The sequence below is a fragment of the Trifolium pratense genome, linkage group LG7 (genome assembly GCF_020283565.1).
Source record: "Trifolium pratense cultivar HEN17-A07 linkage group LG7, ARS_RC_1.1, whole genome shotgun sequence".
NCBI classification, from domain to species: Eukaryota; Viridiplantae; Streptophyta; class Magnoliopsida; order Fabales; family Fabaceae; genus Trifolium; species Trifolium pratense.
In genome coordinates, this window is record NC_060065.1 from 32368785 (window position 1) to 32395360 (window position 26576).

General features: G+C 32.8%; 2 protein-coding genes and 1 pseudogene across 2 annotated transcripts; 1 reads left to right on the top strand and 2 right to left on the bottom strand.

Annotated features, from left to right (window-relative positions):
- LOC123898885 (protein phosphatase 1 regulatory inhibitor subunit PPP1R8 homolog) lies at positions 1-2376 on the bottom strand. The gene is made up of 3 exons (XM_045949914.1): positions 2283-2376; positions 1371-1969; positions 1-1052 (listed from the first exon to the last, which is right to left on the bottom strand). Exons 2-3 carry the CDS (start codon positions 1844-1846, stop codon positions 233-235), a joined length of 1296 nt encoding a protein of 431 aa, XP_045805870.1. The 5' UTR covers positions 1847-1969; positions 2283-2376; the 3' UTR covers positions 1-232.
- Positions 2377-3560: 1184 nt separating this feature from the next.
- Positions 3561-8674, top strand: LOC123898374 (annotated as a pseudogene).
- A 3882-nt stretch (positions 8675-12556) lies between these two features.
- LOC123899967 (C2 and GRAM domain-containing protein At1g03370-like) lies at positions 12557-19198 on the bottom strand. The gene is made up of 9 exons (XM_045951242.1): positions 18065-19198; positions 16344-17588; positions 15690-15872; positions 15283-15566; positions 15084-15200; positions 14700-14962; positions 13818-13986; positions 13416-13688; positions 12557-13318 (listed from the first exon to the last, which is right to left on the bottom strand). The coding sequence occupies exons 1-9, from the start codon at positions 18411-18413 to the stop codon at positions 13127-13129; spliced, it is 3075 nt and encodes a 1024-aa protein (XP_045807198.1). The 5' UTR covers positions 18414-19198; the 3' UTR covers positions 12557-13126.
- Positions 19199-26576: the final 7378 nt, after the last annotated feature.

Consider the following 26576-nt stretch of genomic DNA (forward strand, 5'->3'; position numbering starts at 1 on the left):
TGGCACTATAGAAAGGGTAACTTACCATTGAAACATGAACCTGCAATCTTTAAGAGTTTGTGGAGTATGCAGTGGTAAACATTAATTATGGACGCAATGGAACAGTAACCCCAGATGATAAAAAAAAGCGTGCAACATACTGTAATGTTTTGCATGTTTTCATCTCTCTATGATGTCAATCTCAAAAAAACCACAAATCTATTTCAAAATGCAGTCTACAAAGGTTCAATAGTCACCCAAACAAATCATCATCATCCTCATCATCGGCATTGCTGGGATTACTGTCTGATTTTCCACTTGATGTATTCTCTACTCCATTCTCCTTAGCTGCTGAAGCTCGTTCGCCATTACTGACAGGTGAGTATGCCCAGGCTGATCCAACTTTGGCAGATAATGATTCTCCATAAAGGTCATCGTATATCCCAGTTTTAACGGGGGTTTTGATCTTTTTTAGTACTTCTTGTAGTTTATCAGTCACGCCTTTTTGGGATGAATCTGCCTCCTTAACAGAGGACTGCTCTTTACCCTTTGGAATTACAGTTATCTGTACAAGAGATTCATATTTACCAACAAGACTTCCTTCCTTAACACCAACCGGACCAGGTTCGGTTTCTACATCTACACCATCTGAAATTCCAACAACATCGACTAATTCTCCTCCAACTTGATCCCTGAAGGAAACTCTCATCTTCTTAATTCTCTTAGTAGCTCTTTCTGATTGGCAATCCTTGTTTTTGCCACTTGCTGAACTACCAAGCTCATTGGATTTGGACACTAGATCAGACTTAGTGATGCCATAACGATTCAGTAACGTATTATAAGTAACAACAGCATCTTCATCAGACGGGTCAGGAGGAGGTGGGAAATTAATCTCTGTAGGTGGTTTAGGACGAGGGAAAAGAGCTGCATCGTTCTTTCTTAATATGTATACTCTCGTCGATGCAGCAAACCGCAATGATTGCCCCACTTCAAACTCAACTGGTGAATCCTTGGTTAATCGCTCATTTGCAACAAAGGTACCATGTGCAGATCCCAAATCAATTACATATACGCTGAAATAAAGTAAAAATTGTTATAATCACAATTTGCTAGGGAATCATCATTCCTAAATTATACAAGACATATTTTAGTTCAATGTCTAAAAGCGCTGAAGTAGTTCCTATTCCTAAGTTGTCTTCGTTTTTATGAATGAAACATGAATTAGTATGTTTGAATACTTGAGTTTGAAAAGATAACATCATAATATGGCATCTTTTGATCTTGGTAATAGATGCAAGCTATTGAGAAGAAAATGACATGATATTTATATAGAGAAGTATTGCATCGCAACCATCACAGTAATATCAAAGGACAAAGAGAGATGTTCTAACCTCCCATTCTTGTGGGGAACAATTACAGCATGTTGGCGAGAAACGGATTGATGATCGAGCACATAATCACATGTCTGAATTTGCCTCCCAAAGATATGTCTCCGTCTATCCAAATTAATCCGATCCAACACCTGACCATCCTTCATAACTTCGAGATAAAAAACACCTGGCCGTGGCTCGATCGCCCAATCCGGCGGCTGCCACATCGACTGCCCTCCACCAATCTGAGTTGCATGTTGATTCTGCCCCAACAACGGAGCAGCCTCAACTCCAACCGCTTTATGAGAACCATGCTGTTGTTGATGCTGAGATTGGTGTACAGAATTCTGAGACTGTGCTGACCAAGCCGATGAATGACCAACTACTTTACTAGAAGACTGTGCAACATTCCTCGAAGACGAATTACCATTAACGGAAAACGGTTCCAAACTCTCGGCTTTCTTAAACCTATCAAGACCTGATGTTCTTCCATACATTCTCTTCAAACAACACTAATTAACTGAGCTCCCTTAACTATGAGCTCATAAACAAGTTACATCACAATGCCACAATCACAACAAATCTTAAGAACATGCTATTAACCTCTATTTGCACAAACCCTAAAAACAAGTAGAAGAAAAAAAATCAAAAAATAGAAATTTTGAACCAAAATTTTGGTCAAAAGAAAATTAGAATACAAATGGGTAATCAAAAAATGAAAGCACGTGATTTTTTATACCCTAGAGTATGAATATGTTGTTAATCAAATATAAAATTGGGGATAAATCGAACACATGATAGAGCTATAATCGTAGCGATTAAAAACGAATTTGAAGTCTAATTTAGAAGATAGAGTTGGAATACAGAAAAAATTATGATTTTTTCGTTGTTTTGTAAATAGATTCGGTGAAAAGAGGATATGGAGAATCGTACCAATTAGGGTTTTAGAACGCAGCGTATTTGAGAAGCGTAGCAGGGAGAGGGAGACACATAAAATGCTAAATTCAATTTTTTTTCGTAAATATTTATGTTTTATAATTATGTTATGAATTTAAATATTTAATTTTATTTTTTGACTAATTAAATATTTAATTTATACTATACACAGTATATTTTACACATGAATTTAATTTATATGGAGTGTAAAGTTTTTTTTTTAAGGATAATTTTGTCATTTAAATATGTTATATATTTTATCATATTATTATGAGTAAGTATGTATTAAAAATATGATATAATAATTATCATGTTTGTTATCATGTGTGCACCAAACATAGGATAGGATAACTGAGAATAATTGTTATCCTGTTGATATCTTATCTTATCCTTATCCTATTTTATAATCTATCATGTTACTATCCTAATAATCCTATCATGCGCATCAAACGAGCCCTAAATGATGTGACCACATATCATTGAATGTATGTGTAAAAAAAAATTTAAATGACAATGCACAATAACTAAATTCTTTACACATATAATTTTCAAATAGAGTTTAATTGTTGTGCATTATCTGTGTAAAATTATTTTAGACATAAATCCAATAATGTGTTGTCACATCATTTAGGACTTATTTGGATTCGGCTTATTTTTGAGCTTATGAATCAACATGTGACAACTTACACGTTATATGTTTTAAAACACATTACAGTGTCAGTGTCAATATATTATTAAATGGATGTTGAAAATAATTTTAGTGTATATAAATTAATTTTTTTTATCTAAAATATATGACATGTCACATTCAATAAAAACTTGTTTGAATTGACTTATTTGTTAGTTTATGCGAAATAACTTATTCAAATAAATAAGATTTTATCTATTATTATGAAATTTTTAAGATAGTTTTGAAAAAACAACTTATAAAAATACAATTTTTGTTTGTGAAAACTTATGAATTAACATAGAATTTTATTTATTTGTATAAACTATAAACTATTTTCATAAGCTTAAAAATAAACCGAATCCAAACAAGTCATAAATAATGTGCCAACATATTATCGAATGCGTGTGTAAAATAATTTTACACCGACGGTACACAACGATTAAACTGTTATGTTATTAGTGAATTATCCCTCCATTTAGAGGAATGACAATCTTGTCCACGTCCACTCGAAAAGAACAAGTAACTGTATGAAACCCATTCATCCAACCGCCACCGGCTGTTCCGACCACCGTTTCTCCACCGTGAGAGAATGGTTTCATCTTTGATTTCTAAAACCTACTCTCCTTTCTTCTAGCTTCTCCTCTTCCATTTTCAATCCCTTGATTCCCTCTCATCGAAACCCCGTTCAAAATCTTTCAATCACTCCATTCAAGCCAACCCACATTGGAATTTATGATCTTGAGCTTTGTAAAAATGTTGGGTCACTCTCAAATTTTCAACTTGTTGTGCATATTTCTACATCACCTTTTAGATTAGAACATAATAAGGAAAACAAGAATCTCATTAGTAGTAGCAATGTGAGTAGTGGAGGAGGTATCTCTTGGATTGACTTGTACTTACATAGGTCTGTTCAGCCTTATGCTTGTCTTGCTCGCCTCGATAAACCGATGGGAACATGGTTGCTTCTATGGCCTTTTGTGTGGTAAGAGTTTTTGTTTAATTATATTATAGGCTTAAATACAGTTTTGCCTCCTGTTTTGAATAAATCGGAATTTTACCCCCACTATTTTAAAACGCGGACTTTTACCCCCTTGTTTTATAATTTTTTGGATTTTGCCCCCCCTAATATTCTGCTTTCGAGTCACAACTTCAAAGCTTCGCACACAACTCAATTTGGATCAATAATTCACCAAACGAATATTGAAATGATCGTAATCAAGTTATCTTTCCACAGAATCAAACCACACTAAATTTGGAGTTACAAAGAGAGATTCATTACCGTTTTAGTGAAGGTATGTCCCCCACAATTCTGTAAAAATATGCTTTCGAGTCACAACTTCAAAGCTTCGCACACAACTCAATTTGGATCAATAATTCACCAAACGGATACCGAAGTGACCATAATCGAGTTAGCTTTCCACAGAATCAAACCCCACTAAATTTGGAGTTACAAAGAGAGATTAATTACAGTTTTAGTGAAGGTCTGTCCAATTACTAATTTTGCAGAAATCTACTTATGACCTTCAAATTCAACATCATCTACCAAACAAATCGTAACTCCAAATTTGAAGAAATTTAAATGACAACAAGGGTAATTTCGTTAGCTTTCCGAACATGTAAAGACTATTGAAAAATGAGCTACAGAGTGAGAGACATGACAAAAATACCAGTAGTAGTTCCATACAATAATTGATTTGGACAGACCTTCACTAAAATGATAATTAATCTCTCTCTGTAACTCCAAATTTAGCGGAGTTTGATTTTGTGGAAACATAACTCGATTACGGTCATTTCGATATCCGTTTGATGAATTATGGTTCCAAATGGAATTCTGTGCGAAGTTTTGAAGTTGTGACTCGAAAGCAGATTTTGTGCAGAATTTTTGGGGGACATATCTTCACTAAAATGGTAATTAATCTCTCTTTGTAACTCCAAATTCATTGGGGTTTGATTCTGTGGAAAGATAACTCGATTACGGTTATTTCGATATCCATTTGGTGAATTATTGATCCAAATTGAGTTATGTGTGAAGCTTTGAAGTTGTGACTCGAAAGCAGAATTTTAGGGAGGGCAAAATCCAAAAAATTATAAAACAGGGGGTAAAAGTCCGCGTTTTAAAACAGGAGGGGTAAAATTCCGATTTAATCAAAACAGGGGGGTAAAACTGCATTTAAGCCTATATTATATTATGGTTAAATGTTTTCACGCATAGAGAGATTAGTAGCTTTATTGATATGGAATTGATTAGTGATTCGAAATATATAAGGTAGTAGATATGGTTAATGTTAATAAGTCTCACATCGGTTGCGAGATGACCTGAATGTATGTTTATAAAGTAGAGGCAATTTTCATCTTACAAGTCGATTTTATAGGATTGAGTTAAATCAAAATCCCAATTTTAAGAGTTATTTACACCTTTGAAATTGATAATGAGAAGTTAAAAGCAATAACCATCACCGCTTGGCCCAGTGGATTAACCTGCCCGAGACTCGGGGATTGAAATGTGTTGGCCAACGTTTACTTGGTCCCTGGGCGAGCAGAGCATAGTCTTACGTTGTCAGCTCGGGGACACTATGGGTAGCCAGCGATGATCCTGAATTAAAAATAAACATAGTGACAAGAATAGGTTTATATTTATTATTTCAGGCATAGTGCTCCATTCTAAGTTTGTTTTCTTTTTCCATGCGATAGGTCAATCACATTGGCTGCACCCCCGGGGCATCTTCCTGATTTTAAAATGTTGGCTCTGTTTGGATGTGGGGCTTTCCTTTTGAGAGGTGCTGGGTGTACTATTAATGATCTCATTGATCGAGATATCGATACAAAGGTAAATGTCATTGCTTTTTCTTGGTTGCATTTTTTTGGCAATACGAGATACCAAGATAATATTTTTTTTGTTGTAAACTTTCGTGTGCATGTGGATATGTAGGAGTTCCGCTTAGTCATGCCAAGTCTAGTGCTTTAACATTTCATGTGGCTTGTAAATTCGTCTTTATATTATATATCTTGTAATGTAAGCTTCTTTTTCTTCTTGCTTATTGTGTTTCAAATATTGTTAAATTATCAATTTACCAGTGTGAAACTTATCTATTTTTCAACATTCAAAGAGCCTAATAGAAATTAGTTTTTCAACCCCCCCGAAAAAAATTGCAAGAATTAGTACCATTTAAGCACAGCTAATAGGACTTGATCTCGATTACGATTGAACATCGTTCAAGTAATAATATATAGAGTAGAATAGCAACTGTTATATTGAATATCTCAAAGAATCAAAGTGATTCTATGGTGGATTACAGTGTTTGGAAAGGAAATTAAAAGTGATTCTAGGTAATTCGAGACGTTATTAAATATGATGAAAGCCTGGTATTAGTCTAACTAAACATTTTCCACGCATCAGAATAGCATTGGAGACTTTGGTTGCTGTATTTTTTGTGTTTATTGTTATTCCTATGATGTCACATTGTGTGTTTGTTTTAATAGCAACACTTTGTGTTTGTTGAGTAGATGATTGCATGTTTTTCCCGTTTTTTATGTGATCTTACGTTTCAAGTTCTGACTATTTTTTATATAATCTAATATTGCAGGTAGAACGTACAAAACTGAGACCTGTTGCAAGTGGTATTTTGACACCGTTTCAAGGACTTTCTTTTCTTGGATTTCAATTGCTTTTGGGTCTTGGTATTCTTCTGCAACTGAATAATTATAGGTTAGTGTTAATTTTGTCTTCCAAGATCCATGGTGTACGTCTACCCGTGTTAGGTTAGTGTTCCGCACAAAGATCGATCCTTTTTGTTTAACAAGTTTTGCTTCAAATGGCTTGCAAGTGCCATCATCCGTATACTTGTCTGTATATGCTATCATTATTTCACATGCGGGCATAATCAAATCAAAATAAACTACAAAATTTGATTTCTGCTCATACGTTTAATATGATTTGGTTTGTCTTTTTGGCAGCCGTGTTTTGGGGGCCTCATCCTTGATACTTCTCTTCTCATATCCCTTGATGAAGAGGTTTACATTATTATCTTTGATACATGATCTCATTTGTGCGGCGCTCTACTGCTATATTGTTTAGCCTCAGGCATTTCTTGGTCTGACCTTTAATTGGGGGGATCTATTGGGATGGGCAGCAGTTAAAGGAAATCTTGATCCATCTATTGTGCTGCTACTTTATGCCTCTGGATTTTGTTGGACTCTTGTGTACGACACTATCTACGCACATCAGGTAAAAACAGTATAGTTTCTCTGAAGACATTATCCCTATGATTTACTTCTATATCCTACCTTTTAATTGCTTCATAATCTGCACTGATTATGAAGTCTGACAAGAATAGGTTTATGTTTACGAGTTTTTTTGCTTTTGGTTAAAGCAACTTAATCAAAATCTTATGCATTCAGGATAAAGAAGATGACTTAAAAGTAGGAGTTAAATCAACAGCTTTACGCTTCGGTGGTTCAACTAAGGAGTGGCTTACTGGGTTTGGGATTGCTAGCCTTAGTAATCTTGCTCTCAGTGGATTTAACGCCGAACTAGGTATTTATTTATGAACTTTATTCTGCTCTCTTTTTCACGAGAGGTTAAGTAATTGTTTTCTGTGTTCTGATTTATATGGTTGGAGCAGGGTAGCCATATTATGCATTTCTCGCAGTCGCGTCTGGACATTTAGGTTGGCAAATATGGACAGTTGACCTTTCTTCTCGTTCTGATTGCAATAGGAAGTAAGTCTGTGAAGCTATTTGCATCATTTTTTCTGTTAATTACTGTTCAATTGTCTTATTGATCGATTGCACTGTGTTGCAAAAATTTCTGATGTATTTAAATTAGCTTACGATTTAATGTTTCATTCAGTTCTCTCCATTTTAACTACGACGTGGTCATTCTTTTTTTAAATATGACTCGAGCTTGTTTCTTTTCCCCTCCTTCAGATTTGTATCAAATAAGTGGTATGGAGCTATCATATTTGGTGGAATCCTAGCTGGAAGACTTTCATGATGTGGTAAGTTTGCCCTATGTCTAAATTTCTTAATATGAGGTTAGTTACTTTTGCTTATAATTGAGACCGGAGGGAGTACATGATTTTACTCGACAACGAAGGGTCCCTCGGAAACAGTGTGCCATACTGTATGTTTGTATTTCTGATGCCAACATTCTGTTAATATGCAGATGCCACTGCCAGTTCACATAAATGAGTTAAAAGACGTAAAAGATTTTTTGATAGCACATGAAACATGGACATTGTAGCTCCATAATCTTGAGGCGTGACAAAAATTTGATGCTCGAGAAACTTTCACAGTTTGAGTTACGGGAACGAGCATGAGATGCCAAGGTGCAGTAAACTACCATTTGAAGTTCCTAGTTTCAAGCTGACTGATTGGTGTTAGTCCATTCACCGGTTCACGTATGTATTGACGAGTGATGGTGTTGGTGTTGGTCTGCTCGTGTTTGGATGAGGGAAAGAGTATCATATTTGTTATATGATGACTTTCGTCGATGATTATAGGAAGTAGATGGATAATATTTATCATGAAAGAAAAATTAGAAACAATGAAAAACTTGAAACACAACATTTCAAGAACAATTTTGAATACTGAACTTGGAATATATATCTATTTTCTTACATTGACAATAGAAAGAGTTCACTTCAAGAATTCTGCTACTACGTAGAGTTATGTATTTAGAGAATTTAACATGTCTATGAATTTTATTTTCCATAGATAAAACAATAAACCCTAAATTCAAAAATCTCTCTTCTTAATGTTACTTTCTTCTTATGTCTTTAACTATTTATTAATCTCTCTTCTTTCAATTCTTTAATTTTTCTTTTCGCATACCATTAATGCGGACAAATAGTACTACAATTTTGTAGTTTTACTTTTAATGTAGTTGTAGAGACCTCTAAAATCGTTATATTACGGTCAAAATTGCAATTGTTGACCGCAATTTATCTTTAATTTACTTTTGTTTGTTTCTTGTTTCCTCGCAGATAGATCACAATTGCCTATGTTTGCTTTTAGTTGGTGGGACGATAAGGGCACGTTTAGCGCTGGTGAAATTGCAACCATTAAAGTAAAAGGACTTGAAAATGGCGATAAGATTGACAAAAATGTTTTTCATCGCATACTTAATGTCAACGGAAAGGAAGAGAATAGTTCATATGTATCGACGGTGTTGTTGAACTTCGAAGGAGACTTTGATAATTGGAAGATTTCATTCACCCCTATTAGGGTTGGATTGTTCAATGTGCTCATTAATGATTTTTACAAATTTTATGATTCGTCATTGCATTTCAATGTTGAACCAGGTTTAACCTATACCTTACTTAACTAGTACAAAAACTGGCATTGGCATGTCTATCTATCCGCATTTTCTTTGTGCTTATTTTTTATACGGTATTTTGTTTGCTACATACCTATCCTTGGACCGGATACCGAGTTTCAACAAAAAAAACAGTCATCAATTTTTCTCTAATTTCACCCTCAAGTTTTCACTTCATCTATATTTTCTCTGTTTTTTATTTAAAAGAGAAAAAAGAAGAAAAAGGGAATGAAGAACACGTTTCAACATCATTCTAGTTCTGCTAAGAGTTTCACTGATATTCAACGAAGTTAGGATTGCCATGCTCCTTATAATGTGATGCATCATATGTAAAACAACCACAAAAGGAGACTTTTATTACTTATGAGTTGTGTTTGGAAAAAGAAAAAGAAGGAATGAATAACTTTTATTCTTGATGTTCCTAATCCATGTGATAAGCTATCAACTGTGCTGTGCTGTTACAATCATCGTATGCACAATGGAACATTTTAGTTTGAAGACCAGCACACTTTTCAGCATCATTCTAGTTCTGCTAAGAGTTTCACTGATATTCAACCAAGTTAGGATTGTCATGCTCCTTATAATTTGATGCATCATTTGTAAAACAACCACAAAAGGAGAGAATTGAAACATGTTGAATCTTGTACAACCGTTGCACAAATTAGCGGATTGTAAAGTTGTTAGATTTTATGTTTTTTGACAAATAAAGTTGTTAGATTTTAATGCATATTAGAGATAAGTTTATATATTATCTTAATTAAAAAAAGTATTGAAAACCATCTAGGCATATAGTATAGCAGATAAAAAAAAATTATTAGTTTATATATTTTCTTAACAAAATATCTCGGGAAATTAGTTAGTATTTATACCAAAAAAAAAAAGAATTTTTTTTTTTTTAATAAAAGAAGAGAAGTCTTTTTTTGAACGGCTATAATTTCCAGAAACAAGCACAAGTGAGAAGAGCTTGGGAATTGGCAACAAAATGCTTGGAAACCAGCCTATCTATACTATTTTTTGGATAATAAATACACAAAACATCACTTCTCTTGGTATAACCCAAACCCTTTTATCTTTATCAAACTGTTCTATCTTTTTTTTCAAGCCTATCTATACTATTTTTTTTTTTTTTACTTTATTATATAGTTTATCTTGAAGTCTATTCTATCTATAAAGTTGTTGGAATAACAACTATAATTATCTACATTCTTTCTATACCGAAAAAAAAAAAAAAAAAGCCCACAACCTCTAATCTCTAATATATATATATATACATATATAACGATGTAAAAAATTACAATTTTATGATGTTTGGCGTGAAGCGATCTCATTCTTCGTCTTTGAACAACGGCATGATTGAACCATCAAAATTTCAAATTCTTCCAAGTTTCTCTAGCTACAGTAGACCACAACAATCATCAAGATATGACAATCATGGTGTGAGTAGTTACAATCCCCCCACAAATGAGTGTTACAGGTAAAAATACCTTAATTTTTGTTTTCGCTAGCTTTTGTCTTCTTAGCTGCAATTGTTTGTTATGAAGCATTGACAATTTAGATCAAAGATGTGTTCGGTTTTTAACTCAAAACACTTTTATTTTTTCAAATCATTAATAGTGTTCATGTGTTAGTGTCAGTGTTGTATCTGATATTTATGTCTCTATGGGGGATTCATAGTTTGTTTGTTGTGTTACTAAATTTTCTACATGTATTTTTCAGATATGCCAAATGGGGTAGCACTTTCGAGCTTAGTAACAAAAGGTTTGATTCTGAGAATGCTGCTTGCTCTGATCATGCAAAGTTCCCACTATTTGTTGCTCCTGAAGTTCCACCACCTCCTATGCATTTGTTTCAAAATGTTAAAGTAAGTTGAAACAAAATTATTTTGGAATTACCAATGTTCTTTGTCTTTGTACTTAGATTAGCTTAGCTAGTTTAATACCATTATAAACCTTAAATTTAAAGATGAAGAAAATTTTAAAAATTTGGACTATATCTTCGTATTTTGAAAAGCAGGATCTAAAATTGTAAATAAATTAACAAAAACCTAGAAATTAAAACTACATTTAAATTTAATAATTCTTTAATTTCATTTTATGAGCTGAACTGTTTTTTTTTTTTTTTTCACAAAGCTGTTGAATTATATTAATGTTGTGAAGCAAAGTAATAAAATATGATTAGGTGTTTTTTTTTCTTGTTTCCCTTTTTCTTTAATGGGTCTGCCATTTTCTTTATCATAAATTATATTTTAAATGTCCTTGCCATTAACTATAAACTTTGAAAATAGTAATATTTAGTAGATTGATGTATTTTCATTTCATTTGGTAAGTTTATTACTATAACTGTATTAATTTTAGTTGACTCTATGCTAATTAATATCTGTTTTATTTTATGCTTAATTCATAGAAACTGATGGTTGTTTGGCGTCGTCTTCATCCCGAACAAGAGAAGGACGTGGTGGTCTTAAATGTTGATGGAAGCTCAAATAAAAATCTCAATAGAGCAGGTTATGGGGGTGTTATTCGAGATTATCAAGGAAACTGGATAAAAGGATTTAGCGGACACATTGAATATACCGACAGCCTCCAGGCAGAACTTTTAGCCATTTTAAATGGATTAACAGTGGCTTGGGATATATTGTCAACAAAAAGAATAAAAAAAGTGAATTGCAGATCAGATTGTTTACAAGCAGTAAAATTTATGCAAGATTCAGAACTTCAACCATTTGATTATGTTGCTCCCGTAGTTGATTGCATCAAAGAGCTTCGCGCGAGGGATTGGGTAGTCACATTTGAACACGTATACAGAGAAGGTAACCAGTGCGCAGACTATATGGCAAAGTACGGTGCAAATACCATGAAATGTATGGAAATGAAAGAATTTGACAAGCCTCCAGATTCTCTACTTTCTCTAGTCAAGTCTGATGCGGATGGAACTGAATACCCAAGGGCGTAGTTTTTAGTGTTTTGTAGTACATGTTATTTGAGTAGTTTCTTTCTGGGTTTAGTTTATATCCCCACACTTTTGTATTTTTTCTCTTTTTGTATTAATATATTTTGGGCATGCTGCAAATGATAGAAAAGTATTGATGGTGCCAACATAGTTGGGATGATCAAATTCTTTTATGATGCATTTGCATGTCCAGTTTAGCTAAAAAATGTGATATGTATATATTATATACATTTGGTTACTGGGTTTAATATACCTTAGCTCATTTGTAATCTTTTTATTGGCTTAATACAATCTTGTATTTTTTATTTTCATTTACTGTTCTTGAAAAAAAAATAGAAGGATAAAAGAATGCCATATTACTGTTCCAAATTATTTATAAAACAAAAAATGTATCTCAAATTTTAACAAATAATAATCGAAGGATCGGTGCTTCATGTCACATAAAAAATTTCTACATTTCCTATATGTCAAAAAGCATTTCTTGACAACTACTGTCAACTGTCACAATCTTAATAATCATGAATATACATGTTCCTGATGTTCCTAATGTTCCTAATCCATGTGATAAGCTATCAACTATGCTGTTACAATCTGGGTGAGTATCTCCTGCCATAATCATGGTTATGCACAATGGAACAATCAAGTAACTTCTCCTGCAAGTAATCTAGTTTGAAGACCAGCACAGTTTTCGGCATCATTCTAGTTCTGCTAAGAGTTTCACTGATATTCAACTGATATTTGATGCATCATATTCCACTGATACTCAACGAAGTTAGGACAGACAATACAATCACATGAACCTTATAATTTGATGCATTATATAGTCGAGTCCAAGCCCGTGAATGGAACCGACATCTGTGTCGACTCAATAGCAGCTAGTTCCCATGCATGTTGATGTATCATTTTCTATCTAGGTAAAAGCTCCTTCTCAGCAAGACTAAACGTCACTTTAAGACGTTCCTGAAGATTCTGTACAATGTTCTTTGTAATCCTTTTCTGATTCTTTGTACTTTTTAGCCATTCAATTCCAAAAAATACTTGAACTCTACACCCTTTTGCTTTTGGGGGCAAATCCTCAATTTGATAGCGAAGGTGTATCTGCGGCAATAGTAAATGATGCAGGAGATGAAAACCAAGAACAGATAAATCATAGAACACAAAGATATATTGAAACAAGCTTAAATTGATCACTCACATTGAAATAATCACCAAGGGGAACGCCATGAAGATTCAAAACCTCTTCCACAAGCCAACCCTTTCCATCTGGAAGTGGAGATCTTTGTTGAGTACTTGTCACTTCACCTTTATAACTCGAAATATGCTTCTCAAATTTGTAATATACTGCCCTCTCAGAGACATCAGTGTTCTCGGATACCCAAGGAGTATAAGAGTAATTAAGACAGCCCGAGTTTTCCATGACACGACGGTCAACCTCACCCCCACTAAATATCTCCATGAGGAAATTTGCCTATAATAATTAAAGGAAAATAACTATAATTAAACAAACATTTGGAAAAGTGTAAAAAGAACTGATAATTTAAGTGGATGAGCACGAGCTCGTGTGCGTGTGTGTTAGGAGGAGAGAAAGAGATATTACAGGAATTGGAAGAGAGCACGAATGAATCTCAGACATGCTGACATCATCGAGGGCAAGGAATGGACAACTATCTTCGCTTATAAGGGTTTTAGTTTCAGATTCCTGTTCAACGAACTTGACCTTCTGTTCCGGAGTCAAGGATCTGGCCTTCCAGAGAGCCATGATAGTCCTATATCACCACCAAAATAGTTTCTAAATAACATAGGATATCTTTCATATCATCCGAGTTCATATTTGGCAATTATATAATTCACACGCCAAAATCAAAGTGGAGAATAGGGGCTGTTGATGTTGAAAAGCAACCGCTTTTGTAAAAAGTGATTACTAAATATAGCAGTAGGAAGCAGGCACTATCAGATATTTCCATAACAAAGTGTTCATATTTCACAATTTATGTACTGCACGGACAATTACCAAACTGCGTCTTTGTCGTCACCGTGAGATCAAAATTGTCAAAATATCATAGCTTTTCTTCGCGTTTCATCACTAACCAACTTGAACTTGTATGACAGGGTAATACAAGAAAATTGCATGCAAATTATGGAAATCATTTTGACAGCATGTTGTTACATTTCCACGAAACTACAATTGAATACACATAAAAGTCGGCAAAATATTTCATTTAGACTATCCAGAATTCAAGATATAAATCAACTATAAGAGTTGCAATTGTAAATTGACAATACAGACATCTTTAACACGATGCATTTTCGAAACAACCTCAAAGGACTAGACTTAAAACACACACAAAAACATGTCAATCAAACAGGAGATATATAAGAAACAGTTATGGAAAACATGATAGATTTTCAAACAAGTGACAGATATGTATATATAAGAAATTGGTTCATAAGATAATACAATAAGACGACTATTTCCTACCTGTGTGCAACACTGAACGAAACAAAGGACTGGAAATGGAAGATTAGCCTTCCTTGTTCATCTTGTGTTTTTGCACCATGCCTTGCATCCACACCTCTACCCGGTCGAAGAGTTATGACAATTATTGGACTCCCCATTGATGAAAATGTAGGAGGAACAACCTGGATTTCTTCAATATCCTCCCAAAGAAAAAAGAATTTTGTTTTCTTTCCAAACAAATTTGCATGAAATCCAATTATCCTTGGTGATAGAAATAGACGTCCCTACAGAGAAACATTGGCAACTTCATGAGATAACAATATACTAAAGAAGCATGTGCCGAAAAATTCCAAACTAGAAAAAATGACCGTGACTTTCAACATCACGTGACAGAATAAACCACACCTGCAGGGGCATTTTTCTTTTCAAATGACAGGTGAAATCATTGATGAGAAATTCCTCAGCTGGAAGCGCAAAGAGTTTCTGGAATGCCGAATTAGTTTGAGGAGACCGCATATTAATCTACAGGTTTTTAAATGAAAAAACCATAAGAAGAAGAATAACAAAACACAAGTAAAAGCACAGAAGACAGTGTTTTACATACCTTCTTCCCAACCTCTTTTTCCATTTTATTTAAATAGTCCTTTGCTACGTTTCCACCTCGAGTGTTGTCCAAGAAAATTCTTAAGTGCAACTTAGACTGACATGCCAAAGCTAACTTTCCTTCAAGAGGAATCCATATATCAGAAAGATCTGAGATGTTTACTTTTAGAAAATTAATCTCAGCACGCCCTAAACATGTAGTTGCATCAAAAGGCCCGTCAAAATCATAAACTTCCACCTCCAGCACAGAAGGAGGATCGTCCATTGCATCAAACTCAAATATTTCTGTAAACATAGAGAATGCATGCGCTTAACGAAAATAATTAATAAAGTATGGTATTCAGTAGATTTAGAGGTTTATATTCCAATTATAAAACGGAAAATAATAAATTAAGGTATGATATTCACCATTCCATAAAGGATTAGATTTCTGGAACTTGATTGAACTGTTTCTTACTTTCCCATTGCAAGTAAACACCACATACGGGTCAGAGAATCCACCAGAGTCGACAGAAGGTAAATCGCTTCCTTCAATCAAGGCAACAGTTAATAACCACCCATCTCCTTGAGCTTTAATTCCATGATCACTACCTAATATTGAAGCATCCAACAAAAAAATCAGCATAAACAAAGACACAAGGGCATCAAATTAAGTAAAATACACTAGAAAGAGAAAAGAAAGAAACAAATCATGATCAAACTATCAATAGCATAACAAAGTCCCTGTTTGGATAAACAGCTTAATTAAGTGCTTATAGCAATTACAGTTATCATATACGTACTTATAAGCTAATTCAATAATAAAAGATGAAATAAAGTCAAACTATTTTCATATAAGCTATAAGTTGCTTTGATATGCTATCCTGGTGAACTTGTGGAAATAAGCTGAAAACAATTTATGGAATATGACATATTTCATAAATCCTTTCAAAAAGTCTCACAAGAGTTTTATGTCGGTAGAGAAGTTAAAAAGTCAATCCAAACAGGCCCTGAGTCGGAAACAAAAAGGAAAACCAGTTTATTTAAACAATAATTATTGAATTCAATCAGGCGTGAGATTACCCTTTTGAGCTCTGGCTTTTATGAAGCGTGAGATTAAACCTAGCATGCGTTCACCTTGAAGAACCAGGACAGCACAAACAACAAATTCACCTATTGAATCTGGCAAATCAAGTCCAGCAAACTCGAGCCCGTGAATTGTACTTGGAGAAGCAAGCCATATGTGGATAAGCACATACAACCCTATGAAAACTGTTGAGACTACCGTGAAGTTAGCAAAATACTGCACTGCCAGCTTCCAATCAGACTGTGGCTCTGCTTGTAATGATGCCAAAGCTTGTTCCTTACTCGAACTAAGTTCCGATAGATCAACAGGTTTAACATCCTGAGACAACAAATTGGCATATTGTTCAAAACTTTCCTTCATACCTGTCCGAGCCCCGTTTTCTATCATTCCTTTCATCATGGTGCTCTGTAAGAAATTCATTCGCCATGATATAACCAGATGCGAACACTGTTCCCCTGAGGGCAACTCCGGTCCAGGTGTGATCATATAGAGTAATTCTACCCGAAAGGTGCTCCCATACACAACATCAGGAGTGCTGACAATGACTTGAACGGCAAAGTTTTTCCCATCGGCTTTTAAATATGTCTGTTCTTCAAACGCTTTGACTGCCTTAATTAATTTACTCGGAGCCTTGATGTAAGTGACTAATCTTTTGAGGCTCTCCCCACCATTCTCAAATTTCCAAGGTCCTAATTGCAGTTCTGTACTACCCTGTACATCTGCCAACGACTTGAGAAAATTTGAATCGGAAGAAAAGAGTAATGTGTTCAACTCTTCTGGCGCAATAGTATAATGTTGATCAACTAACAACCCTCCTGGTAAATTACTCAGAATTTCACTTCCTTGATCTGAAGCCTGTATTTTCTTCATAGCTTCTTCAAAAGTCTCGTCCGAGGACTGAGCTTCCGTATTGACCTCAATAACTTCGTCTTTACTAATTTCAGTTTGGTCTGAGTCAACACTTCTACGTGATGATAGGTTTGACGACATATCAGAACTCTTATTAAAGATATGAGCAATTCTTCCTGTGAGTGATTTCTGCGTACCGGATTTTTCATCCTTAACAGATGTAACTTCTTCCCTTGCAGGAGAAGATGAGCTTGAATATCCAGTGGAAGATCTTGAAGGCGATTCCATAATAGAATCGGTAATTTTTCTTGGATGAAATACTAGATCACCATGAACATTTGACTCAATGGATGCAGTTTTCAGTTCAAAATATATACTCAAACGAAGCTCACCTGCCAATATATAACGCCAGAATTTTAAGTTCAAAATACCAGCAAAATGAAGATTCATATATTAATGTTCACAGTTAGCAAGCATGTTATTTTCCAAAAATACTCGAGTCGATGTTCTTTTTGAGATTTACTATCTCATTCTCATAGTCTCAAATTAGACATAACAACCGATCACACAATTTAAGTGCAAAATTAATATAAAAACAGCACAAACTTAAGTCAACAAAATAAAAAGTAAACCCCTCATTTGATCCTAGAAAGATTTTCAAAACATCTACTTAATCCTCAAAAGATTACGGTATCAATCCGGCCCTTGAATGACACATTTTCGACATAAAAATAAGATCAAATTAACTACTTAATGAGAACAAATTGATGTCATGCAAAATAAACAACCAATAAACTAACTAATTAAGCAATAAACTATTGGATAAAGTACAAAAAAGCTGAGTTAATCAACACAGCATAACACACACCAGATTCCTTGTTTTTCGACTTCTTGCTTTTCGGTTGCAACGAGTACCAAGCAGTACCAAGGGATTTGATCTCTTCATCAAAAACAAGTGACATAGGAACTTTAAGTTGACCAACAAAATCATCAATCAAAAACTTATCTTCATCCATAACAGAAATTAGTAACTCTTCTTTAAGATCATCAACCTTAAAACTAAACTCTTCATCCCATTTAGGATTCAAATTCTTCTTAATCACTTTAGTTCTAAACCTTTGTTTTCCTAACTGTAACCTCACATATGGATCACTCAACCCATTAGGATCCATTGGTGGCAAATTCTTTGCCTCAATCACACGAACCACAAGCTTCATTATGTAAACAAAAAATCTCAAAAGGGTATCAAAATTTGAAGTCAAAATGTCAACTTCATCAATAATCTTAACACCCCAGATAAATATTTCAAAAGAGTATCAAAATTTGAAGTCAAAATGTCAACTTTATCTATAATCTTAACACCCCAGAAGAATATTTCAAAAGGGTATTAAAATTTGAAGACAAAATTTCAACTTTATCAATAAAATTTACACCCCAGAAGAATATTTCAAAAGGATAATGCAGTTTATGCAGAAAAATAAGTATTGTTCAATAGAACTCGAATTTTTCAGTGAAGAAGAATAAGAAGAGAAAAACTGAACCATGAATGTTGAATCTGTGAAGAAATTGCGCGGAAAGTGTTGATATGTGTCAGAAATTAATTCAAAATAATTGAATGGTTTTGAAACAGAGTAAAAATTTGTCAACAAAGTAAAGAAAAGTGAAAGAATAATAATCAGAGAAGAAGCATTGAATTGAAAAAGGAAAAGGCTTAAAGAAATTAATGGTAGTGAGAGGATTGATTGAGGGGGTTGGAAGAACGAAAAAAAATTAAAAAAATATAAGGATTTAGTAAAAGGAAAAATTGGACACGAAAAGAAATAAGAAAAAATATATGGAAGGAAAATGAGTTTGGAGGTTCGAAAAATAATGCGAATCTCTTCTAATTTAATCAAAGCTTTGAATTAGACATGCACCGATGTTAAAATTCTTTATGGAATTGAGAGTACTTTATCTTCCATTTGAATTACACAAGATTTCATGGACTAGTCTTTATAATTACACGTAAGTAAGATCTAGTTTAAGGAAGAAATACATATGACAAAAATTGGAGCGAAAAGTTAATATACTTTTGTTATAAAAAAAGCAAATACACTTTTATAATTTTTTTTTTTTTTTCAAGAATTTATTATTTGTTTTTTCAAATATTATATTATATTTTTTTACATGAAGATTGTCTTTCTTTCTTTTTTACAATGGAACTCTATAAATATTACACTATTTTCTTAATCCAACTTTACCTTTGCTTTTATATTATTAATTAATTTAAATAATTAATATTAAAATAAATTCTCATTGTAAAAAAATATTAAAATAAATTTTCACAAATTTATAATTTAGATAATGAAAAGCATATTAATGTTCCTAAGTTTGGTCAGTGGATAGGAACATCAGGTTCACATCATCTCGGACATCTCTTTTATTTACAGTTAGGGTTGGGAACAGGCCAGGCCAGGCCAGGCCTTGACAGGCCTAAGTCTGGCCTACAATTTTTTTTCAGGCCTGAGCCTGGCCTGCGGCCTATCAAATGCTATTTTTTTTGGCCTGGCCTGAGCCTTTTAAAAGCCTGGCCTGGCCTTATAGCCTGTTTAAAAGCCTGTGTTACATTAAAGCTTCTCTATATAGTTTTTTTAAATAGGCTAAACAGGCCTTAAAAAGTTCACATTTAAATTTTGATAATTTCTACAACATTAAGAAAAAGCTAATAATATGATTAACACAATAATTAAAAACTAATAAAATAACAAATACGATTACGAAAAATAATAATTATTATAAATAATATTTTTTTATAAGATATAAATAATAATATTATATAAATAATAATTATTATAAACAGGCCGGCCTATCAGGCTTCGTAGGCCTTTTAAGAAGCCTAAGCCTGGCCTATTTATGTAAACAGGCCATTTTCAAAGCCTAAGCCTGGCATTTTTAATAACCAGGCCAGGCCAGGCTTATACAGGCCAGGCCGAAGGCCCCTGTAGGCCGTCTGGCCTATTCCCAACCCTATTTACAGTAAAAAGATTTAATCACCAAATTATTTGATAAAAGGAAAAGAAAAAAAACACATTAAATTGGATTGGATCATAATATTAAATAGGTTTTTTATGAAACTTATGAATGCTGTTGCTTATTGACCCCACTTTCCTTAATTTTCAACTGGCGGGTAGCCACGCCGCGTATGAGTTGACCCATTCTTTTCTTTCTATTTCTATCTTTTGTTTTTACTTTTTTTTTTTTGTTGATAAAAGGACTATTTACCAATTTATTCTACCGTTTTATTTTTTTACATTTACATGATAGCATACTTTACTTTACCAATTTTCATTAGTATGAGAATAATATACTTAAATAAATATTTCATCCGTCTTAAAATATAAGTAAAAGTGAGTCAAAGAAACTTTATGTATTTGGTTAAAAATATGGACCAAATACGTTCATTTTTGTTGACCAACTTTTGCTTATATTTTGGAACAGAGAGAGTATGTTTAGAAGACTACAAATTTAAATTTAGATTAAAATATATGGCTTAATTGATGTGTAATATAATTAAAATATTGGACTCCAATAATTAATGAGCTTTTTATAAGATGAATCATTCGCAAGAACCCGAATTCAATTTTTAAAAGAAATAATTTTGACTATATTCTAATTATCCTGCACTAAACTATGAAATACTGGAACCTCTTTTCTCTAAAAATTAGAAGGTGTTACAATAATAAAAAAAATGATGTGTAATGTGTTGAGACGCAGATTTAAATATATAATTCTCTACTTTTTCACGTATAAAGTATATGATTCAACAATATACTTCAACTGTTCTAAAATATAAGCAAAAGTTTGTCGATAAAAGTGAATATATTTAGTTCAAATTTTAAACTTATAAAAGTGAATATATTTTTACTTATATTTTGGAACGGATGAAATATTCATATATTCTTAATCGATCTCTTAATTTATTTTCTAGTTTTACTTCAACTCCACAAATGCTTTTTGTTTTTAGTCCTTACATAGAATGGATTATCTCAATTTATTTTTCTTTAATTTTCACATCCCAACCATCAATTAATTTTTCTTCATTTTTTTAAAACTTAAATATTGTTCTATATTTATTTATAATTCAATGGTCTAGATACTACATTATTTCCTCAAGTTTTTTTCCCACTTCACTTGAGAGGATTCATTCACATACTTTATGGTTTCACTTTGATCACAAAGAAAAAACTTTTCAAATGAATACTTAATTTATTGAAAAACATATTCATATTTATTTATTTTTTTAACCAAGGGTGGCAGCAAAGCGCAAACCAACCTGAAAATTATATAAAAAAATGAACGAAATACAAATTGAGAGGACATAAACCAAAAGCTCCACCAAAAAGAACAAAAACGAAAATTAGGTAAACCTAGATGATTAGCAAGACTATCCCTATGAAATTGGGAGCAACGTTCCAATGTGAGATAGCATTCAAGGACAAACCATGACAAACAAGTAAGTCAGCAACTTTGTTACCTTCTCTATTAATATGAGTTACAATACAGTTCATCTCATTAAGCAGGATTCTAATTTTAAACCATTTGTTTCTTAAGTTCCAAGCAACAGGATCAGAGATGTTATTGAAAGGTGAAACAACCATTACTGAATCAATTTCAAACCATAAATTCTTCCAATTCCACTGATAAGCTAACTCATCAGCTTTCATTGCTCCACACAACTCAGCGAGACAGGGAGAAAGATTGTCTAAAGGTTCAGCAAAACAATACAAAAACTCAACATCATGATTTCTAAAGAGACCACTACAAGAAGCCAAGCTTTGATTGCAGGCCCCATCTATATTGCATTTTATCCGGTTATGCATGAGAGGTTGTAAAAAAATTCTTTGATAACAGATGCATTTGGATGATGAATAGTAACGTTGAAGATAACTAGTTATTTTTTATTATTATTATTAAGTAACTTGCTCATACACTTTAAAAATGAAGAGAAAAAATGAAATTTTTTTATTCAAACTTTATCTTTGGATATCAATATCTCTACAAATATCAACTGAGTTGACAATTTTATACAAGAGACCTACTTGTCTCAAAAGAATCCATCGAAAATTATTTATGTTATACTTTTTAATTAATTTTTAAAACGACCAGTGTTTCCAAGTATACTCACCTTTAACTTTTATTTTGGGGTTTGTAAGATAAGTCAAATGACTTGCTCAATCAACATAAGTTTCTTTCTATAAAGAAAGAACAAGTGATGGGAAAAAGTCATTAATGGTTCACACCAATTTTTAAAATAAAAAAAAAAAAATGCAAAAGAGCTCTATGCTTGTTAATTAAGCTGAGACTTTTTTCCCCTTTTTTTTTTATATAAGTAGAATTTTATTGAATATGTTCCAAACCCAATATGACACATTATAAACATTCTACTCATTATTTTTTTATAAAGAATTGCATAAGCCCCATCCTATTATTTGTAGGGCTGAACACAATAATTGTGCTATAAAGATAGATAGAACAAATTGCTTAAAAAAAAAAGATAGATAGAACAAAAACAAAACTTCAATACTTGTGAGGGCCATAAACAACTATGAGTATGACTAACCAAAAGACACCAAGAATGCTCCATGTCCTTGTATTCTCCATGCATAGGTCATCAATGTTCTTCTCCCCATATAGTAAGTGGTCCACATCATCAATGACTATGGCATCTGCCCCATTTTGTTGTTCTTGCCTTACAACCATTGGTTCATCAAGAGCACAATTGCCTCTCCCTTATCATTATTGCTTTTTTCCAAATAATTTCTTACAACATCTCCGATAATAAATAATAGGGTTAAATATGCATAAAGTTCCTGTACTTATGAGTCATTTGAGTTTTAGTCCATGCATTTTAAAAACATTTCATTTTGCCACTGTACTTTCATTTTACTTTAAAAATGGTCCCCAGACCTTTTTTTTTGTTGTTGAAATGACACATTTTTGCTGATCTGTCACTGTTGACTGGACTTTAGAATTGATGATTAATTTAATTTTGCAGTGAATCGATCAAAATACCCTTAAATAAGTAATTTTTTAAAAGTAAAATAAAATTGACACATCATAAAAAAATGTGCCACTTCAACAAAAAATGGGTTCAGGGACCATTTTTAAAGTAAAATGAAAGTGCAGTGGCAAAATGAAAGGATTTTAAAATGCAGGGACTAAAACTCAAATGACGCGTAAGTGCAGGGACCTTTTGCATATTTAAGCCTAAATAATATTAATATTTTTATAATTCATATATATATATATATATATATATATATATATATATATATATATATATATTGCTCAAATAATACAATATTATGCAGTTCATATATAAATATATGTGATCTACTAAATATAATAAGTCAATATTATGTAAAAAAAAATTGACTTTTTCTACAATGAAATAAAATGCACATATATTAGATGGCCTGAAATCTGAGATGTGTCTTTCTAATTTTGGGATTAAGAGGTGAACCTCTATTCGGCAGTGTTTGTTTTAGGGATGTACGTGGGTCAGATTGGGTTGGATTTGGCCAAAACCCGAACCACATAGGGTACTCCGATTTTGGTCTAGTAAAATAACCACTCGTTATAACGTTGAGCCGGGTTGGGTAAATCCACTAAATTTCGGATTGGATAGTGTGTTATCCAAAATTTTGGGTAGTGGGTTACCAAAATTATTTTTCTATTTTTTTATATCAAATATCTAAATGTCGAATCATTATATTTTTTCATAAAAATAACTCAACCATTCTATTTTCTTAAAAAATAGTGTAACTTTTTTTCACTATAAAAAATAATCACTCATTTTTTGTGTAAATCCACTAATTTATGGATTGGATAGTGTGTTATCCAAATGATTTTTTTTTTACTTTTTTTTAATATCAAATGACTAAACAATGAATAGTGTGATTAATTATCATATTTGTTTATAAAAATTATGCAATCTTTTTATTTTCATAAAAAAATAGTATAACTTATTTTCAATATAAAAATATTTAATAATTAGATGGCAAAATCTTTAGTATTTTCATAAAAATTATTTCAAAATATATAGCACTATCAGTGGATTTTTTGGGTTGGGTCCGGTTTTACCCGAAACCCGATTTTCTTTATGGGTTTTCCATTTTTAAAATTCATATCCACCCACTAGCCCGACCCTACCCACTTTTTTGGGTTGGATTGGGTGGGTTTGACCGGGTCAACCGGATTTGCCCAATCCATGTACATCCCTAGTTTGTTTTGGTGTTTATTTTTAGCATTCCGCATATATACGGCGTCCTATTATGTAATTACTTTTTTACCGATCTCTGTTCATCTTGTGCAGAAATTTGGTTAATAATATATTCGCCGTTAAAAAAAAATACACACTAAAAATTTGATATATTAAGTTGAAGAATAAGTCAACCCTTTTTGTCAAATGTCACCATTTATTGGTTCCGCTTTGGAGGGCACCACCCTCCCGTGCCAAAAACACTATGCTGTCTATGCATAGTTGATTTTTATTCTTTTTACAATAAATGTCGAAAATTTACTATTGTCAGATATAAAAATCATCGGAATTTACCATTGTTAGATATTGGTCTGGTCAACTATTCTAATTGTAACAAATTTTTGTTTCAACTCTTTTTCTTTTCCTTAGAGATAGCAGACAGTTAAGTTGGTTAGTCACACTTGCTGATTTGTTGCCATATAAAGAAATTGCCTGAGAAAGACAAAAAAAGTATTACTATCATGTGTCATGGTGACAAAAGTATCACTATCTTTGCTACAAGATATTTCCATGATTGAATTCAATTTTTCAAATAATTTTTTAAGAATTAACCTAAAACCACAAATCAAGAATGAAGATAGAAATTGAAAACTTACAAAAGTGGATTAGGTTAGAAGATAAAATAAGGATGAATGATTGTCACAAGAAAATGATAGGTTTAAAATAATATTTGTCACAAGAGATTTTAAAAGTCGTTGATAAGATTCATAATAGTTCAACTAAAAAAAATCTTGAAGGGAATTTTCTAAGTTAGTCGCACGTAAGTATGAAACCGTTCATGGCAACGGGCACTCATGGGTGCGGGTTTGACACTTACAAAACTCACACCCGAAATCATCACCCAAACCTAAACCCAAAAGTTGTTCGGGTGGCAAAACAACACTCACGCCCACACCCATTGGGTTCGGGTTTTTTCCACCCAAACCCAAACCCGCAGCACATTTGAAAATAATTTGCAAATTTAAGAAATTAAATTACAACATAGACTTTGAATTAAATTACAACTAAAATTACGGTCTTCCAAGGAAATTCAAACATTGACTTTCAAGAAATTACAACATAGACTTTCAATAAATTAAATTACAACTAAAATTTAAGGTCTTCCAAGGAAATTGAGGGAGACTATGGGGGTAATTAGGTAATTATAAAATATTTCGGGTGAGTGTATGGGTTTCGGGTGTGGGTTTGACAGATACCAAACCCACACCCATATTATCGGGTGTCACCCGAACCCAAACCCGAACTCAGTCAAATCGGGTTTCGCCCGTTGACTTGAGTTTGGGTTCAGGTGAGTCTCTCGGGTTTGGGTTTTTTTGCCATCCCTATATCAAACTGACAGTTTATCTTTAAAAAAAAAAGGTATGATATTGGCAAATTTTTTTTTTTTTTTTTTTGGTAGATGATACTGGCAAATTCTATTATCATAAAGAACTAACTATAATTTCTCATAAAAAAAATTGTAAAAAAAAAGGTTATCATAAAAAAACAACTAATTACAAGAGTGAGTAAAAATATAATATATGTGTTCAAGTTGAATGCTAAACACACCTCCTATATTTCTAAAATTAACCTATGAGCCCAAAAGAAAACTAAATTGTCTCAAATTTCAAAAGGATCCAACTAAAGCATAGGAAGCTTCTTTTGGCGACCCCTATGTTTCTCGCGCGCCCCGCTCTTGTCCATTTTTACTCGTTCACTATTTAAGAAGCGGATGTTATAAAATGAGAAAATTGAGAAGAAAAAAACACTATCTGCTACTTAAGTAGCAGACAATGTTGAGAAACTTCGGGGCGCCAAAAGAAACACCTTAAAAGATATATATTCTCAAAGTCCAGAAGCATAGGTCACTTGTTTAATAAAGTTAAAGATCTTTTTGAAATATTCATAATGTCAGATACCTATTTGAGAGTGTCTTACAAAGTTAGAGACAAATTTGATGGTTTACTCATTGGTAGTACTAACCAATAGAGGCAAATTATAATGATAATCTCTTTCTTTTATTTCCTCTGTCCATTGTTATTGTTTCTTTCACAGACAAAACCAAGGTCTATGTTTGAACTTAAGAAAAATAACAAAAAAA

Coding starts and splice junctions, on each gene's coding strand:
- LOC123899967 (XM_045951242.1), bottom strand. CDS start 18,413: ATGAAGCTTGTGGTTCGTGTGATTGAGGCAAAGAATTTGCCACCAATG. Junction 15,873..16,343: donor AAAAGCCAGAGCTCAAAAGG/GTAATCTCACGC, acceptor CTTCAATATTAG/GTAGTGATCATGGAATTAAA. Junction 15,201..15,282: donor AAAAAGAGGTTGGGAAGAAG/GTATGTAAAACA, acceptor AAAAACCTGTAG/ATTAATATGCGGTCTCCTCA.
- LOC123898885 (XM_045949914.1), bottom strand. CDS start 1,846: ATGTATGGAAGAACATCAGGTCTTGATAGGTTTAAGAAAGCCGAGAGT. Junction 1,053..1,370: donor GTTCCCCACAAGAATGGGAG/GTTAGAACATCT, acceptor ACTTTATTTCAG/CGTATATGTAATTGATTTGG.